Source organism: Nuphar pumila, chromosome 13, assembly GCF_984573655.1.
Source record: "Nuphar pumila chromosome 13, dmNupPumi1.hap1.1, whole genome shotgun sequence".
In the NCBI taxonomy this organism is placed as follows: domain Eukaryota; kingdom Viridiplantae; phylum Streptophyta; class Magnoliopsida; order Nymphaeales; family Nymphaeaceae; genus Nuphar; species Nuphar pumila.
Genome location: NC_143261.1, coordinates 78,260,245 through 78,273,794, shown reverse-complemented (window position 1 = coordinate 78,273,794; position 13,550 = coordinate 78,260,245). Strand labels below are relative to the sequence as shown.

Genomic DNA, 13,550 nt, shown 5'->3' with positions numbered 1-13,550 from the left:
TGCATTTTTCTGTTATGCACTAGATCATGCATAATTTAATTGTTCTCTAAATCATGATAGAATGGTGGGTGCATGTTATTTGCTTCCTAAAAGCATGATTGAAAGATCTTGTTACTTAGTTCTTGTATATACTCATGCGTTACTGTTTCTCCTTGCTTAGCATATGTAACTGGTTACATGTATGGTTATTTAAATTCTATAAATTTTTATATCTGCACTCACTCAAATCATTGCATGAAATCTTATCCATGTTCTTTGTCTCACCTGGTTTCTTTAGAAGTAGTTGTGCTCAGAATTTCGGTTCTGACACTCTACTTTGTTGGTTTTTCACAGGAAATGGTGAATAGTGAGATAGAACTGGCTACTGGGGATGGATGAGAGTCATACTTGGGCTTGACAGCTTCAGCAGGAGACAGAGTGGCTCTTTCTTCAATCCTTCTTGCTTTTTCAGTTGTTATTTTACTTTCAGTCGAATAAAACATTGTCTCTACAATTTACTCTTACTCATAAATAAAGAAATTGTTTTGGTTCTTATGGATGATGGTTGCAAGTTCGTTTGTGGTGTTTGAGCTATCTAGTTGGAATTGGAACTGTAGGGACCCCGGGTCTCTGGGAAGTTTTCCGCACTGTTATAAAAAATATATATATATATATATATATATATATATTCCGCATTTTTAAAGGGTATGAATTGGGGTCGTTACAATTCGAACCTCCCCAATGGCTATAATGGAAAAAGTCCATTATGCCCATAACAAAAAATAAAAATACAAAAACCTAAAAAATATACATTCTAAAATATTTTATACATAACATATACGTATATATACAAGTATATATATACACATTTTAACAAGTATTAGAGTTAAAATTTTAAAAAAATATTTTTTTATACTATAACAATCACAAAACTATTCAAATTGCCTCATATCCTGTTTACCATATGAGAATTCATATAAATATTAGCTGTCACTTCATAAGGGAAAACGTATAAGAGTAGTTTCAGATACACCACTTTAGCACACTCCTCCAACTAGGACTTGTAAATAGATCAAGACCACAGTGATAATTGGCAAGTTGGGGAGCTTAATATTTTCTCTCCAACTTGAGGGAGTGTTAAAAATATTCTTACAGTAGGAGTTGACAGGGGTATTTTTGTCATTTTACCATTTTTGTGCATGTAGTAGTATAGTATACAGGGGAATTTCATCCACTTTCTGTTCTTTGACTTGTAATACATAAAAGAGGGTAAATGAGAAGGTGCCTAACAATGAAGTGCTATTTTCTTCCTCTGTACTCTTCTACTTCTTCTTTCCTTCCTTCAACCTATCATCATTGACCTTAATAGAATGTAGTCCTTTGTATGCATTAGGAGACTGCAGCCTTAAATTGCTGCTAGGGACCCGGTCACTACAGAAAAGAAACAGAGGATTATTTGGAAGCGATGGCTTTTATCAGCATGGTGGAAAACATGGCTGGAAGGGAATCAGCACATCTTCAAACAGAAGTCCTTAGAGCCTGCCTCAATTCTCATTATACCAAAACATCTACAATTGATCCTCATGAAAATGACTGAACCAAGAACCATCTTAGAACATGCAAAATCAAATAGGTTATAGGATAACACAATCTTTACTGTAACAAGGGTGATGCCTTCTCACCTCCTCTTTAATGTAATGTCTCAAAGGTACTGGTGCATGTGAAAGTACGGAAGGTACAACACAAGAATCTTTTAAAATGTGCATACAAGATTGCAACTACACACACATATATACATATATATTGGAAAATATATGGTTGTTTTGTACCATGATACCATACATACAGTGGTGCACACTCTTTTTTATATAGATCTAGCAACCAAATGGTAAATCTAACCATCCAGATGTGTTTAGCATAGTTTATTTACTATATTAGAAGGTCTTACCGTCTAATACACTAAGTCTCTATTTTTGAGACGGTCAAAATCAACGGCTCACACTTCAAGAAAATAAGGGTGGTTTAAAAATGATATAAGAAATCATAATGAGTCGATTTTAAGACATGAAAATAATAAATAGAATGTGCTAAACAAGATCCAAAAGTTTGACAAGGAGAAAAGGGAGGGCGAACAAAACCATATTTCATCACCCTCTCTCCCTTGCTCGCACTCAAGAAGGGGAAGAAGATGGAGGAGAAGAAAGAGGAAGAAGAACAAGAACAAGAACAAGAAGGGTAATGATGGATATGGGTACATCTCTCTCTCTCTCTCTCTCTATATATATATATATATATATATGTGGCTGCCCCGGGGTGAATGGTGGCCAGGGGTCACTAAGTGGGCCGGGGTTGGAAGGGTGTGGCAAAGGTTCTCATGTAGTTCGATCAAGGGGCGGGACTAAAATGTTCCCTCCTCTTTGACCTTAGTCAAACTGTTAAAGAAAAAATTTGTGGGTCAGGCTTGCGTTAGGTTTGACCAGAACCATACCTGGCATTCATATCCATGTCAACACCACGTCCCTAGGGACGTGCCCATGTTACCTAGCATAAAATTTTATGCTTTGCAAGAAAAATTATGCAATGAGTAAAAAAAATACTCAAGTAACACAAAAGAAAAGATATAGGGTTACATCAGCAGTTGTATTAATGGTGCTATCAATAGTAGCCACAAAAATAAAAGGAAGAAAAAGGAGAGAGAGAGAGAGAGAGAGAGAGAGAGGACCAATTTTGCATGGAGAGATCCTCCTACTATTCTGGTACCATGCAATGATTGCTAAGATGGAAGGAAAACAACAAGAAAAGAGAGAAAATATGCATTCTTGTATCAAGATTAACAAAAAGAACAATAAATATTTAAGTCATACTAATTGTAATTCATAAACACCTTTCACCAAACAAGTAGTTACAAAACAAGAAACAATTAAACCCAACAAAAAGAAGCAACAAAAGAGCACCAGACAAATTTGTGAAGACAACAATCACATCATCATGATGCTGGCATGGCAATGGTGAAGCATATATCACCACATGTTGCATCAGCCAAAGGTAAAACATCAATGGTTAAGATTTCAAATAATAATAATAATTATTATAACAACAAAAAAACAATAATAATCTCACGAACTCTAGTTAGAGCACAAACTAAAAGATACATTCATGGTGCATTAGATCCTCCGGGAAGAACAAGATTGCAATATAGCTGTCATAATTCCTACTAAAAAATAAAATTTATGTGGGAAAAAGACTACCTTGATTATAGCACAGATTGCCACCTTCATAAGCCAAACTGTCCCAATACTCTCCTATAGCAAATGCAGGATTTGAAGCTTCAATATACTCTTTCACATAATGACCCGAAAATCCCCTGCAAACAAGGAAGTTGTAACTGATGTTCTGTTTTTCGATAAACAAAACCTCCTCTTCAAATGGTGCAGATGATTGATACCATGAATAACAGAACAAAATCATTAAAATTGAAAATAGAAGCATATTAAAATGTAAAAAATATCATGCACCTCACAAAATCAAGTCTCCATCCATCAAAACCAATATCGTTCCGCAGCCAATTCAACCAACCCTTTATATCCTTGCGTACGAATTCCTGTGAATGATCTATATTTGGAGCTGCATGAAAGATATCACCTGCATCAAACATGAAAAAAGCACTTAGGATACAGTCATTGTTTCATGACAAACATAATGATCAAATACAACATCCTCCTACTCCATCCACATGAAGCTTATTACGACAAGAAAGGAAAATCTTGAATTGGCTATTTCAAAGTAAATATGCAAAACTTTGGAAGTGATGCATTGATAAAGTCATAGCCACAAATATTGGTCTTGGGTATGGGTGTCATGTAATGAGATATGGGAAAATATAAAACACAAGGCCTCTAAGGGCTTACAAGATCACAAACACAAAGTGCACATGCACAAATCCAAAATGGGACAATAAAAGAGTCAACAATGGCAAGAGCAACCAATGGCTACACAAAAGGTAAAAAATATATGTTTATTGAGCAAATGCTTGAGCTAAAAGCATTGAAGAATGAAGGGGGCCATTACCCCTATCTATACACGTACAAGAGAGAGAGAGAGAGAGACCATATGGGAGCTCCCAATAGAGTCGTTGTGTAACGCCCCAAAATCCTAGACTTAAAACCTTTTATGAAAGAGGTCGAAAGCTTTGAAATCGATTATTTATCAGAGTTTGAAACAGGAGTTCAACGGAAAAATCATGTTTGAACCTTGGGCGCATTAAAGCGCAAACTTCCCTTTACAAACCGATTTGCAACTCAAATATATACTTATTAAAATAAAAAGAAGAACGAATTTTTGGTAACACAGTTTTGATAATTCAGAGTTTAAACAAAAGAGGCTTTCAAAGAAGCTCTATACCAAAATGTCCTCTGGAGCGTAACGTCAGGGAAAGGGTTTCGCCTTGAACTCATCACGTCATCGTGCTATCGCAAGTTGTCTCAATGTAATGCCCCAAAATTTTAACCTTATTATAGTTCAAATATTGAAATTTTGAAACCAAATTTTTTTTATAAGTATAAGTAAATCAGATCTTATAATGCGAAAACAATTTTTAAAAACGGTTAAGACTTTGGGCGCGGTTACATTAAAGATAACAATCAAATCAAAATGTACGGGATATACACATCTCAAACCACATACAATATAAGACTACATACAATATAAGACTGAAATATGAAGAGTTTTAATTTCATTCCAAATCAGAGTATGAAAAAATACTTCAGTCTCTACATGATCAAGTATTAAAAACGAAAAGATCATGAATACCAAGATCGCAAGGTAAGAGTGGACCCTCGAGGATGCAGCTCGACCAGCCCTTCGCTCCAACTACTCATCATACTTTACCTCAATTACCTGTCCCCCATAAAACGGGGTCAGACTCGCTAAAGTCTGGTAAAGCAACCAAAACTCAAACTTAAAGAAAACATATCAAGCATTTTTAAAGGTAAAGATATATTATTCATCCATCGTCAAGTGATAGACAAGGGAACAATGTCCTATGAGTCATTCATTTCAAGCATTCGAACATAAAACATTTAAAAGCATTTTATCACTTAATATTCTATTCAACCTTAACCCACGTAATAAAGCATAATCTATATGCATTCGAGTCATACAAGTCATCGCATATATATATATATATATATATATATATATATATGCATTTAAGACATTCAGATCACTGCATCATTTTCATATGCATTCATAATTCTTATAAACAATAAGTCAAATCACATTTGACCATTCCAACGTGAAACACACATACATACCTTATAAGTAATTTAGTTAGATATTCATGATACACATCAATCATGATAGATAGGTGTGATATATTTACTCAGACAATCATAATGTAATCATTTGCAATGAAACTATGTAGGCGTGATGTATCATTCACCTAATAAGTCAAAACTAGTCATTTGTAGGCGTGATGTGTCATTCACCTATACGCTAACATAAACGTCACAATCATAACCTCATATCAAGATCTAAAATCAATAAGGATCTGATTATCATATCCGAGTTCAATATATAATCATGCTATAATAGAAAAGCTAAATCTATAGATTCATAACTGGTTATCTCAATCAACTCAGAAGATCATCACAATTCATCGTAACATTTCATTTATTCATAATAAAGATTTACAAAATCCACACCGGATTACCTGGTCTGAGAAATGTATAACCTCACAAGGAGTTACCCGGGCTACCCGCTCTTGAATAATGCACTTCCTCACAGAGACTTACCGCTCTAGTCGGATTACCTGATCTGGTCATGCACACCCTCACATAGTATCCTTTGAGAACAGTTCCACAACGGGTACCTTATTCAGTGAAAACTATTGTGATACATGCATCAATACAATTGACCACTCTCAGAGTCGATAGCCATCAATACGGGCATAAGCATGTATACAATCAAAGCATCACATCATACATCACTTCATATGTCATTAAAATTATAAAATCACACATTTAACCAATAAGGCTTCATGAACCAAAGTTCACTATTGAACTTAAACATTTATCGCATGCATTCATAATTTTATTTCACGTGGCATTTAAATCATACCATACAGAAGCATATTATCATACACATCATATCATCGCCACAAAGAACATTACACTTCGTAAATTGAACCTCGAAGCATGCGTAAACAAAACATGAATTCTATGCATGCATACGTGAACATGCACATTTCATAATATGAAGCAACTAAACCTCAACATACATAATGTAATAGGCGGAAAAAAATTTGTTGGACCTGGGTCAGATCCAAATTTGGACCCAACCCGGATCCAAAAGGAGAGGCGGTCAGGCACAACCTAACCGCCTCCATCGGGTCTTCTATAGACAGCGAGGCAGGGGGTTTCAAATACGAAACCCCCCTCACCGTCTCTCTCCCGCTCTCTCATTCTCTCGACCTCCCGATTCCCATCTCTCCCCCCGACTCTCCCTCGTTGGCTCGCTGGAGACCCCATCCACTGCCGGCTACCACCTTCTTCCTTCTCTCTGCAGCGAAGGCGCCGACGACGCTCACACGCCAACAACCCTCCTTCCGGCGACCCCAGGTACGCATCCACCTCCCCTCTTTTCTTTTCCTCCCGCCTCCTCTTCCTCTTCTTCTTCTCCGTAAGGGGTCGACCGACAGGGGGGCAATGCCCCCTGTCGTCGCCTGTCATCGGCAGCGGGTTACCCCCTACCCTTATCTTGGGATCGACTGATAGGGGGGCAGAGCCCCCTGTCGTCGGCAGGGGGACTCCCCCCTTGCTTCTCTCTCTGAGTCTACCAGGAGGGTGGTGCCGAGCACCCCTCCTCGCCTGTCGCCCTCTCTTTTTCTCGATTGGGTGGGCAGAGGTCGAGCCCCTGCCACCTCCCTGCACCCCCGTTGTTCAGGGGAGGGGCACTGCGACTCCTCTTAGCGAGGGAGGGGCGGTTGTGTCGTGCTTGGTAAGGGAGGGGTCGATTACCCTCCCGGTGCCCTCGGGTTGCAGGGGTGGGGTCGAGCCCCTCCCTGCATCTCCTTATCTCCTTACGGCAGGGGAGGGGGTCGAGCCCCTCCCTGCTCTTTTTTTTGACAGGGGGGGGGTTGAGCCCCTCCTTGTTCCTTGTTACGGCAGGGGAGGGGTCGAGCCCCTCCTTGTTCCTTGTTACGGCAGGGGAGGGGTCGAGCCCCCTCCCTGTGCCTCTTCTCCCTGTGCCTCTTCTCTCTTTAGGTAGGCGCATCGCCCCTGCCTCCGTTGTTTTTCGACAGGCAGGGGCAAGCCCCCTCGCCTCGCTCTTCTCTGGCATCAGGCGGGGGCTTGGCCTCCTGCCTGTTCGCATTTCTTCAGGCAGGGGCCAAGCCCCTGCCTCCGTGCATGTTCGACAGGCAGGGGCGAAGCCCCCTGCCTCTCTTCTGCTTTGTCAGGCAATGGTGCAACCCCCTGTTAAAATGTATCTCCTCCTAAAATCGTTGATGTAAATATAAATATATATACTTATATACTTAGAGATACATGTACATATAATATTTATATGTATAAGTATCTCTCTATATATATAAGTATATATATTTATATATTATTTTCTTTTTGTTCACCCGATAAGGGTATTATTGTAAATTTTCTTTTTGCGCATATTCCAATAGGAATATGTTGTATCTTTTCTTTTTATTTTTTATCCTTTTTATTGTTTTATTTTTATTTCTTTTCACCTTTTCATAAAAGGTGCATTGGGGATCCCCCAATAGAGTCGTTGGGGGGTCCCCAACGGTCACAAAAGTGATCGTTGGGGGCTCCCCAACGACTCCTTTGGGAGCCCCTTTGCACCCTCTCCTTCTTGTATAAATAGGGGTGATCCCCTCTTGTTTTTCTATAGCTTGAGAGTCTCAAGCATTCGGTTCCTTCTATAAAATACATGCCATTGTGCATGTTTATTATTTTTACGCTTTTGCGTATTTGTTCAAGTGTTGTGAGAGTGCCTTCGTGCACATCTTTTCTATATTTTTTGTAATAACCTCAAATTTTGTAATTTATTTATTTAAATTTATTTGAAAACAACGAGTATTTTTCTAAATTTGGGCCTCGGATCCATTACCGGATCCATAAAAGAACGTGTAAATAACCCACAATGGGGTATTAAAACTATACTTATAATAGTTAAATAAATAATTAATAGTATAAAAGAAAAGAAAAACCGAGTATTTAAGGTTGGATCCGTGTTTGGATCTAAATGGATCCAACATATGGATCTAAGATCCATAAAATGGTCTTTATATCCATATTCATAATAAAACTAATAATATAATTTAAATTTTTATTTTTTTAATTATCCGAGGATCCACAGTTGGATCCATTCGGATCCAACTGATGGATCCATATGGTTGGGGGTCGGGTTACGGGCCTCGGGTCCGGACCCGAGCCGCACCCCCTGTGTAACCCTTTTAAAGAAAGGGGCAACCCGATAAGGGTTGCCCGATAGGGTTGTAGCAGAGCAGAAAAGGGGAAAGAGGGGGGGGGGGGGGGTTACGCAGGCGTAACCGAAACCCCCACCCATCTCGGCAAGAAAAGGGGGGGGGGGGGGTTCGGCGATAAATGGGAAGTGGAAGAGGGGGGGGGGGGGTCTCACCCTCTTCCCTCGTCTCCCTTGTTTCTCCATTCCCTCATCTCTCTCTCGTGTGGGCGTACAGTGGAAGGCTGGGGGTCGCCGGAAAGCTGCAGCCACCACCAGCCCTCTTCTCCTGTCCTCTTCCCTTGCGTGCGACCATCACGACACTGGAGCAGTCGAGGCCGGTGGAATAGCTCGCCTCCTCACGTCAGCCGCAACCCCCAAAACATCAGATTGTAAAGGTACGGGTTTTTCCTTTGGGTTAAGTGAGGAAAACGAACATGGGTTCGATTTCCATGTAAGTATTTTGGTGTAAAAGCCTAGGGATGAGTAAATCTAGACATTTACTCTAAAATCCATGGAAGAAATCCATGTATTTCCATACTCTTGAAGGTTGCTGTGTAATAAATTAGATATAAATGTAATCTTTTGAAAAAGAAAAAGAAAAAAAAAACAGAGTTAACAGAAATTTTTCATGCTTAGGGCCCAGGTACTCAGTCGACTGGGCTGAGTACCTGACCCAGCCCACTGGGTCGGCTGGGTGGGTCTGGCCGTGTGCTAGACCCAGTTTGGACTGGGCCACTGGTTCGATTCTTTTTAGATGTAGTGTGTAACGCCCCAAAATTTCGACTTGTGATTTCGAAAACCTTATAAAAAAAACCTTTCAAAGATTTAAAGTTTAATATTTAAAAACAACAGCAGAAGACATTTAGAAAGGAACACAAGTCAACAATCCTGGGTACGTTAGCTGAAAAACCATCATTCACATGTACAACATCTTAAAGGAATTTAAGAAATAAGACAATCGATTAAAATCTGCAGTTTATTACAAAATGAGCATTTTATTCCAAAGTTCAATAAATCTAAGAAAAATTCCAAAAAGTCTCAGAGCCAAGCCGCCAGCAGAAAGAAGACAAATCTTGATCCATGTTGCACCACGCCATCGGCTGCCAGTAAAGTCCTACTCCTCACCTGCCCATGAAATGAGTCAGTTTCATAACAAACCAGTAAGTGCACGAAACAGATAAGTAGAATAAAACAAAACAGGGCATTCATGAGATAAGCAGTTATGATATTTAAGCAATTAAAACAATTTTAGTCTATTCTAACAAAAGTAATAAGTGCAAAGAGATGTTAGTTGAAGCAGTGTAAGTCTTAGCCATCTACAACTATTCATGGATATATTCTTTAAGTTCTGATATTAACTGGCCTGTGGGTACGCACAGACGCGAAACATAGAAACAGCCGAGACCGATCCGGGGGTTTATTATGTCAGGTGTTTTCATTAACCCAGATGGCTGACTGAGTCTGCTCCTAAGGGGACGGTCAGTGACCAAGAGAGTAAATCCCCAAAGGCATTCGTGGCCCATGGATGCATCCAACTTCTGCAGAAGTGCCTGGGAGTTACCACCTAGGATAATTTATGGTAATCCCAATTCCCCTAACTCCGATGACTGGGGAAAACCGAGTCTTTTGCTCGTGGGGTGGTTGTTAACAACCTGTCCATCGGAGTCTTTGTACCATCCATCCTCTCCCTTGATGAACCGTGAAGATCGGATGGGTACGACGGGGGTTTCTTAACCGCCGCCCCATCCTACATGCTCTGGTCCATTAGACCCACTCGAGCATCTTGCCTGTGAAGGCGAAATGGTCACCATTTTATGTGAGCTCAGCATTTTGCTAATTGCACTCATCGAGGTTGCCACAACCTCATCATTCCACCATCGTAACCCACATGGGACGTACTTGTCCAAAAGTACGATCGTACCTTCCTAGAGGTACAATTACGATGAGAGGGCAACATAATGGTTTATGACTCTTTTGTTTCCTACATGACATGTTTTGCTTTTCTGAGCAATTTCGCCCGTGGAGGCCGATATTATCACATCAAAACCAATAAAGTGTAAATTTCATACTTCAATACACTCCATGATCTTACATAAAATTCATACCGTACCTGCCTTAAGGTTCGATTACAATAGCAATTGCAGTGCATTCCGAGTCTATTCACAAAGTCTACCTTAAGTATGCAGTTTTAAAGGAGTAATCATGCAAAATAGACAATTATCAGTTAAGTAATCTTACACGTAAACAGGCATGCCAATTAAACTACTTGATGAGTCTACCCAAGGAATTTACATTATGCAATTTCAAAAGAATCATAAATAGTAAACTTTGACCAGTCAACATTTCTTCAGATACACAAGTATGCAAAATAACTATTCTATCTCAGAAGTCTTATTTTATTTTGTTCATACATACTATTCGTGCGACTTTCCCCTACCTCGGGATGTCGTGCAACTGCGTGCGTCTACGTGTGTAGATGATACGAGGCTCGGGCCGCGGAGCCAGAGCGGGGGGTCCGATGCGAGGTCTGCAACAATGCTATGTTAATAATAATGCGGAGAAAAAGAAAGACAGACCTGCCTATAGGAAAAGAGAGGCAGCAGGGGTGTGCCCCTGCTGGCCGAAAACAGAGAAGCGGCGGGGGACAAGCCCCTGCCTAAACATAGCGTAGCGGCAGGGGGCCAACCCCTGCCGACAACCACCAAGTGGCAGGGGCTGAGCCCCTGTCGACAACAAGAAGTGGCAGGGGCTCAACCCCTGCCAACAGCACACAGTGGCAGGGGCTGAGCCCCTGCCGACAGCAATGGATGGCAGGGGGCCAGCCCCTGCCGGAAGCATAAGGATGGCAGGGGGCCAACCCCTGCCAGAAGCACATGGAGGGCAGGGGGCCTGCCCCTGCCGAAAGCACAGGTCGGCAGGGGCCAACCCCTGCCGCCAGCACGAAGTGGCAGGGGCTGAGCCCCTGCCGACAACACAGGTCGGCAAGGGCCACCCCTGCCGACCGCACGAAGTGGCAGGGGCTGAGCCCCTGCCGACCGCACGAAGTGGCAGGGGCTGAGCCCCTGCCGACAACACAGGTCGTCAAGGGGCCACCCCTGCCGACAGCACAAGACGGCAGGGGGCCAGCCCCTGCCGAAAGCCACAAGGTGGCAGCAAAAAGGGGTGCCGCAGGGGCCACCGGCGAATCGCAGAGGGAGACGGGGACGACAGGGGCCGCGTAGGCCACCTGTCGGGGCCCTGGTGACACAGGGAGGCGGTGGGAGGCCGCGGCAGTGGCTGTGAGCCGCCTGCCGGCCTCCCGGCGAGGTGACAGGGAGGGGGGTGAGGAGGAGAAGAGGGAGGAGAAGAGAAGAGTACTAACCTGGGAGTGGTGGCCGGCGTCGGCGGCGTGCGCAGCAAGGAGGAGACCGGCGCGGAGGGGGAGGGACGAGGGTTGCGAGAGGGAGGCGAGACTCCCCTCGCCCTCCAACCTCTCTCTTAAAGGCGCAGGGGGGGCACCTGAATGGGGAAACCCTCGATGGGTTTCCCTATCCAGCCCGGAAACGAAGGGGGGAGAAGGGGGGTTGCGGCGCCCGACTGCTCGGGTTTTTTTTAAAAACCCTAAAATAAAAAAGGGGCCCGGGTCGGGTCGGGTCGGGTCCGGACCCGACCCGGCCCGGGTCCAAACAAATTTTAAATTTTTTTTTTATATGGGGTTTACATCCTACCCCTCTTAAAAGAATTTCGTCCGCGAAATATTTATTACCTTGAAGAATCAAAATACAGGTCAGGGTATTTTTCCCTAATATCGTTCTCAGGTTCCCAAGTACATTCGTCAATTCCATGATGTTGCCACCGAACCTTTACAAAGGAAATGGTCTTTGATCTAAGCACTTGGTCAATGATCTCCACTGGTCTTTCTTTGAATGTCAAGTCCCCTCTAATGTCCACATCATCATAATGAATGATGTGCGATGGATCGTGAACATACTTCCTCAACATGGATACGTGAAAAACATTATGGATCTGAGCATACTGCGGAGGTAACGCCACGCGGTAAGCTGCTTCTCCAATCCGCTCCAGGATTTCGAACGGTCCGACGTATCTAGGACTTAGCTTTCCCTTCTTTCCGAACCGAAATACGCTTTTCGTCGGAGATACCTTAACAAAAACCATCTCGCCAATATCGAAGGTAAGCTCTCGTCGGCGTCTATCTGCATAGCTTTTCTGCCGACTCTGAGCGGTACGGAGTCGTTCTCGAATCATCTGCATTTGTTGAGTATAGTGTTGCAAGACTATAGGTGCCTCCAAACTTCGTTCGCCAACCTCGTCCCAGTAAACAGGTGATCGACATGGCCTCCCATATAAAGCTTCGTATGGGGCCATCCCGATGCTCGCATGATAGTTGTTGTTATACGCGAACTCCGCCAAACTGATGTGGGAATCCCACTCTCCCTTCCAGTCCATCATACAGGCTCGAAGCATGTCTTCTAAGGTCTGAATCGTACGTTCCAACTGCCCGTCAGTCTGAGGGTGAAACGCAGTACTAAACTTTAACTTTGTGCCCAACGCCAACTGAAGTTGTCCCCAAAACCTTGAAGTGAATCTAGGATCACGATCGGAGATAATTGAGACTGGAACACCGTGCAATCTCACAATCTCTCTAACATAGAGATCAGCGAGACTATCCAACGATTGGTTGAGACGGATAGGTAGGAAGTGAGCAGACTTGGTGAGTCTATCGACTATCACCCAAATCGCATCATGCTTCCTCCGCGTCCTCGGTAGACCGACTATGAAGTCCATGGTAACATCTTCCCACTTCCATAGAGGGATCTCTATTTGCTGCATGACCCCACCGGGTCTCTGGTGCTCGATCTTGATTTGCTGACACGTTAAACACCTCGAGACATACTCAGCCACGTCTCGCTTCATACCGCTCCACCAATAACTGCGTTGTAGGTCCTTGAACATCTTCGTGCTACCCGGGTGAATGGTGTATCTAGACTTGTGGGCCTCCGCCAAAATTTCATCTCGAAGAATCGGGTCGTCAGGAACCCAAAGGCGCTCCCTCAACCATATACTTCCATCCTCCTTCAGACGAAAAGGTG

General features: G+C 42.7%; 1 protein-coding gene across 3 annotated transcripts in view; it reads right to left on the bottom strand.

Annotated features, from left to right (window-relative positions):
* LOC149818814 (uncharacterized) overlaps window positions 1-13,550 on the bottom strand; it is a 250,458-nt gene that overhangs the window by 55,059 nt on the left and 181,849 nt on the right. For all 3 annotated transcript variants that reach the window (XM_089984377.1, XM_089984379.1, XM_089984378.1), the window contains 2 exons: window positions 3,495-3,621; window positions 3,228-3,343 (listed from right to left, as the gene is read on the bottom strand). In XM_089984377.1, coding sequence (XP_089840503.1) covers window positions 3,228-3,343; window positions 3,495-3,621 — 243 coding nt within the window. The remainder of the gene's footprint in view (window positions 1-3,227; window positions 3,344-3,494; window positions 3,622-13,550) is intronic.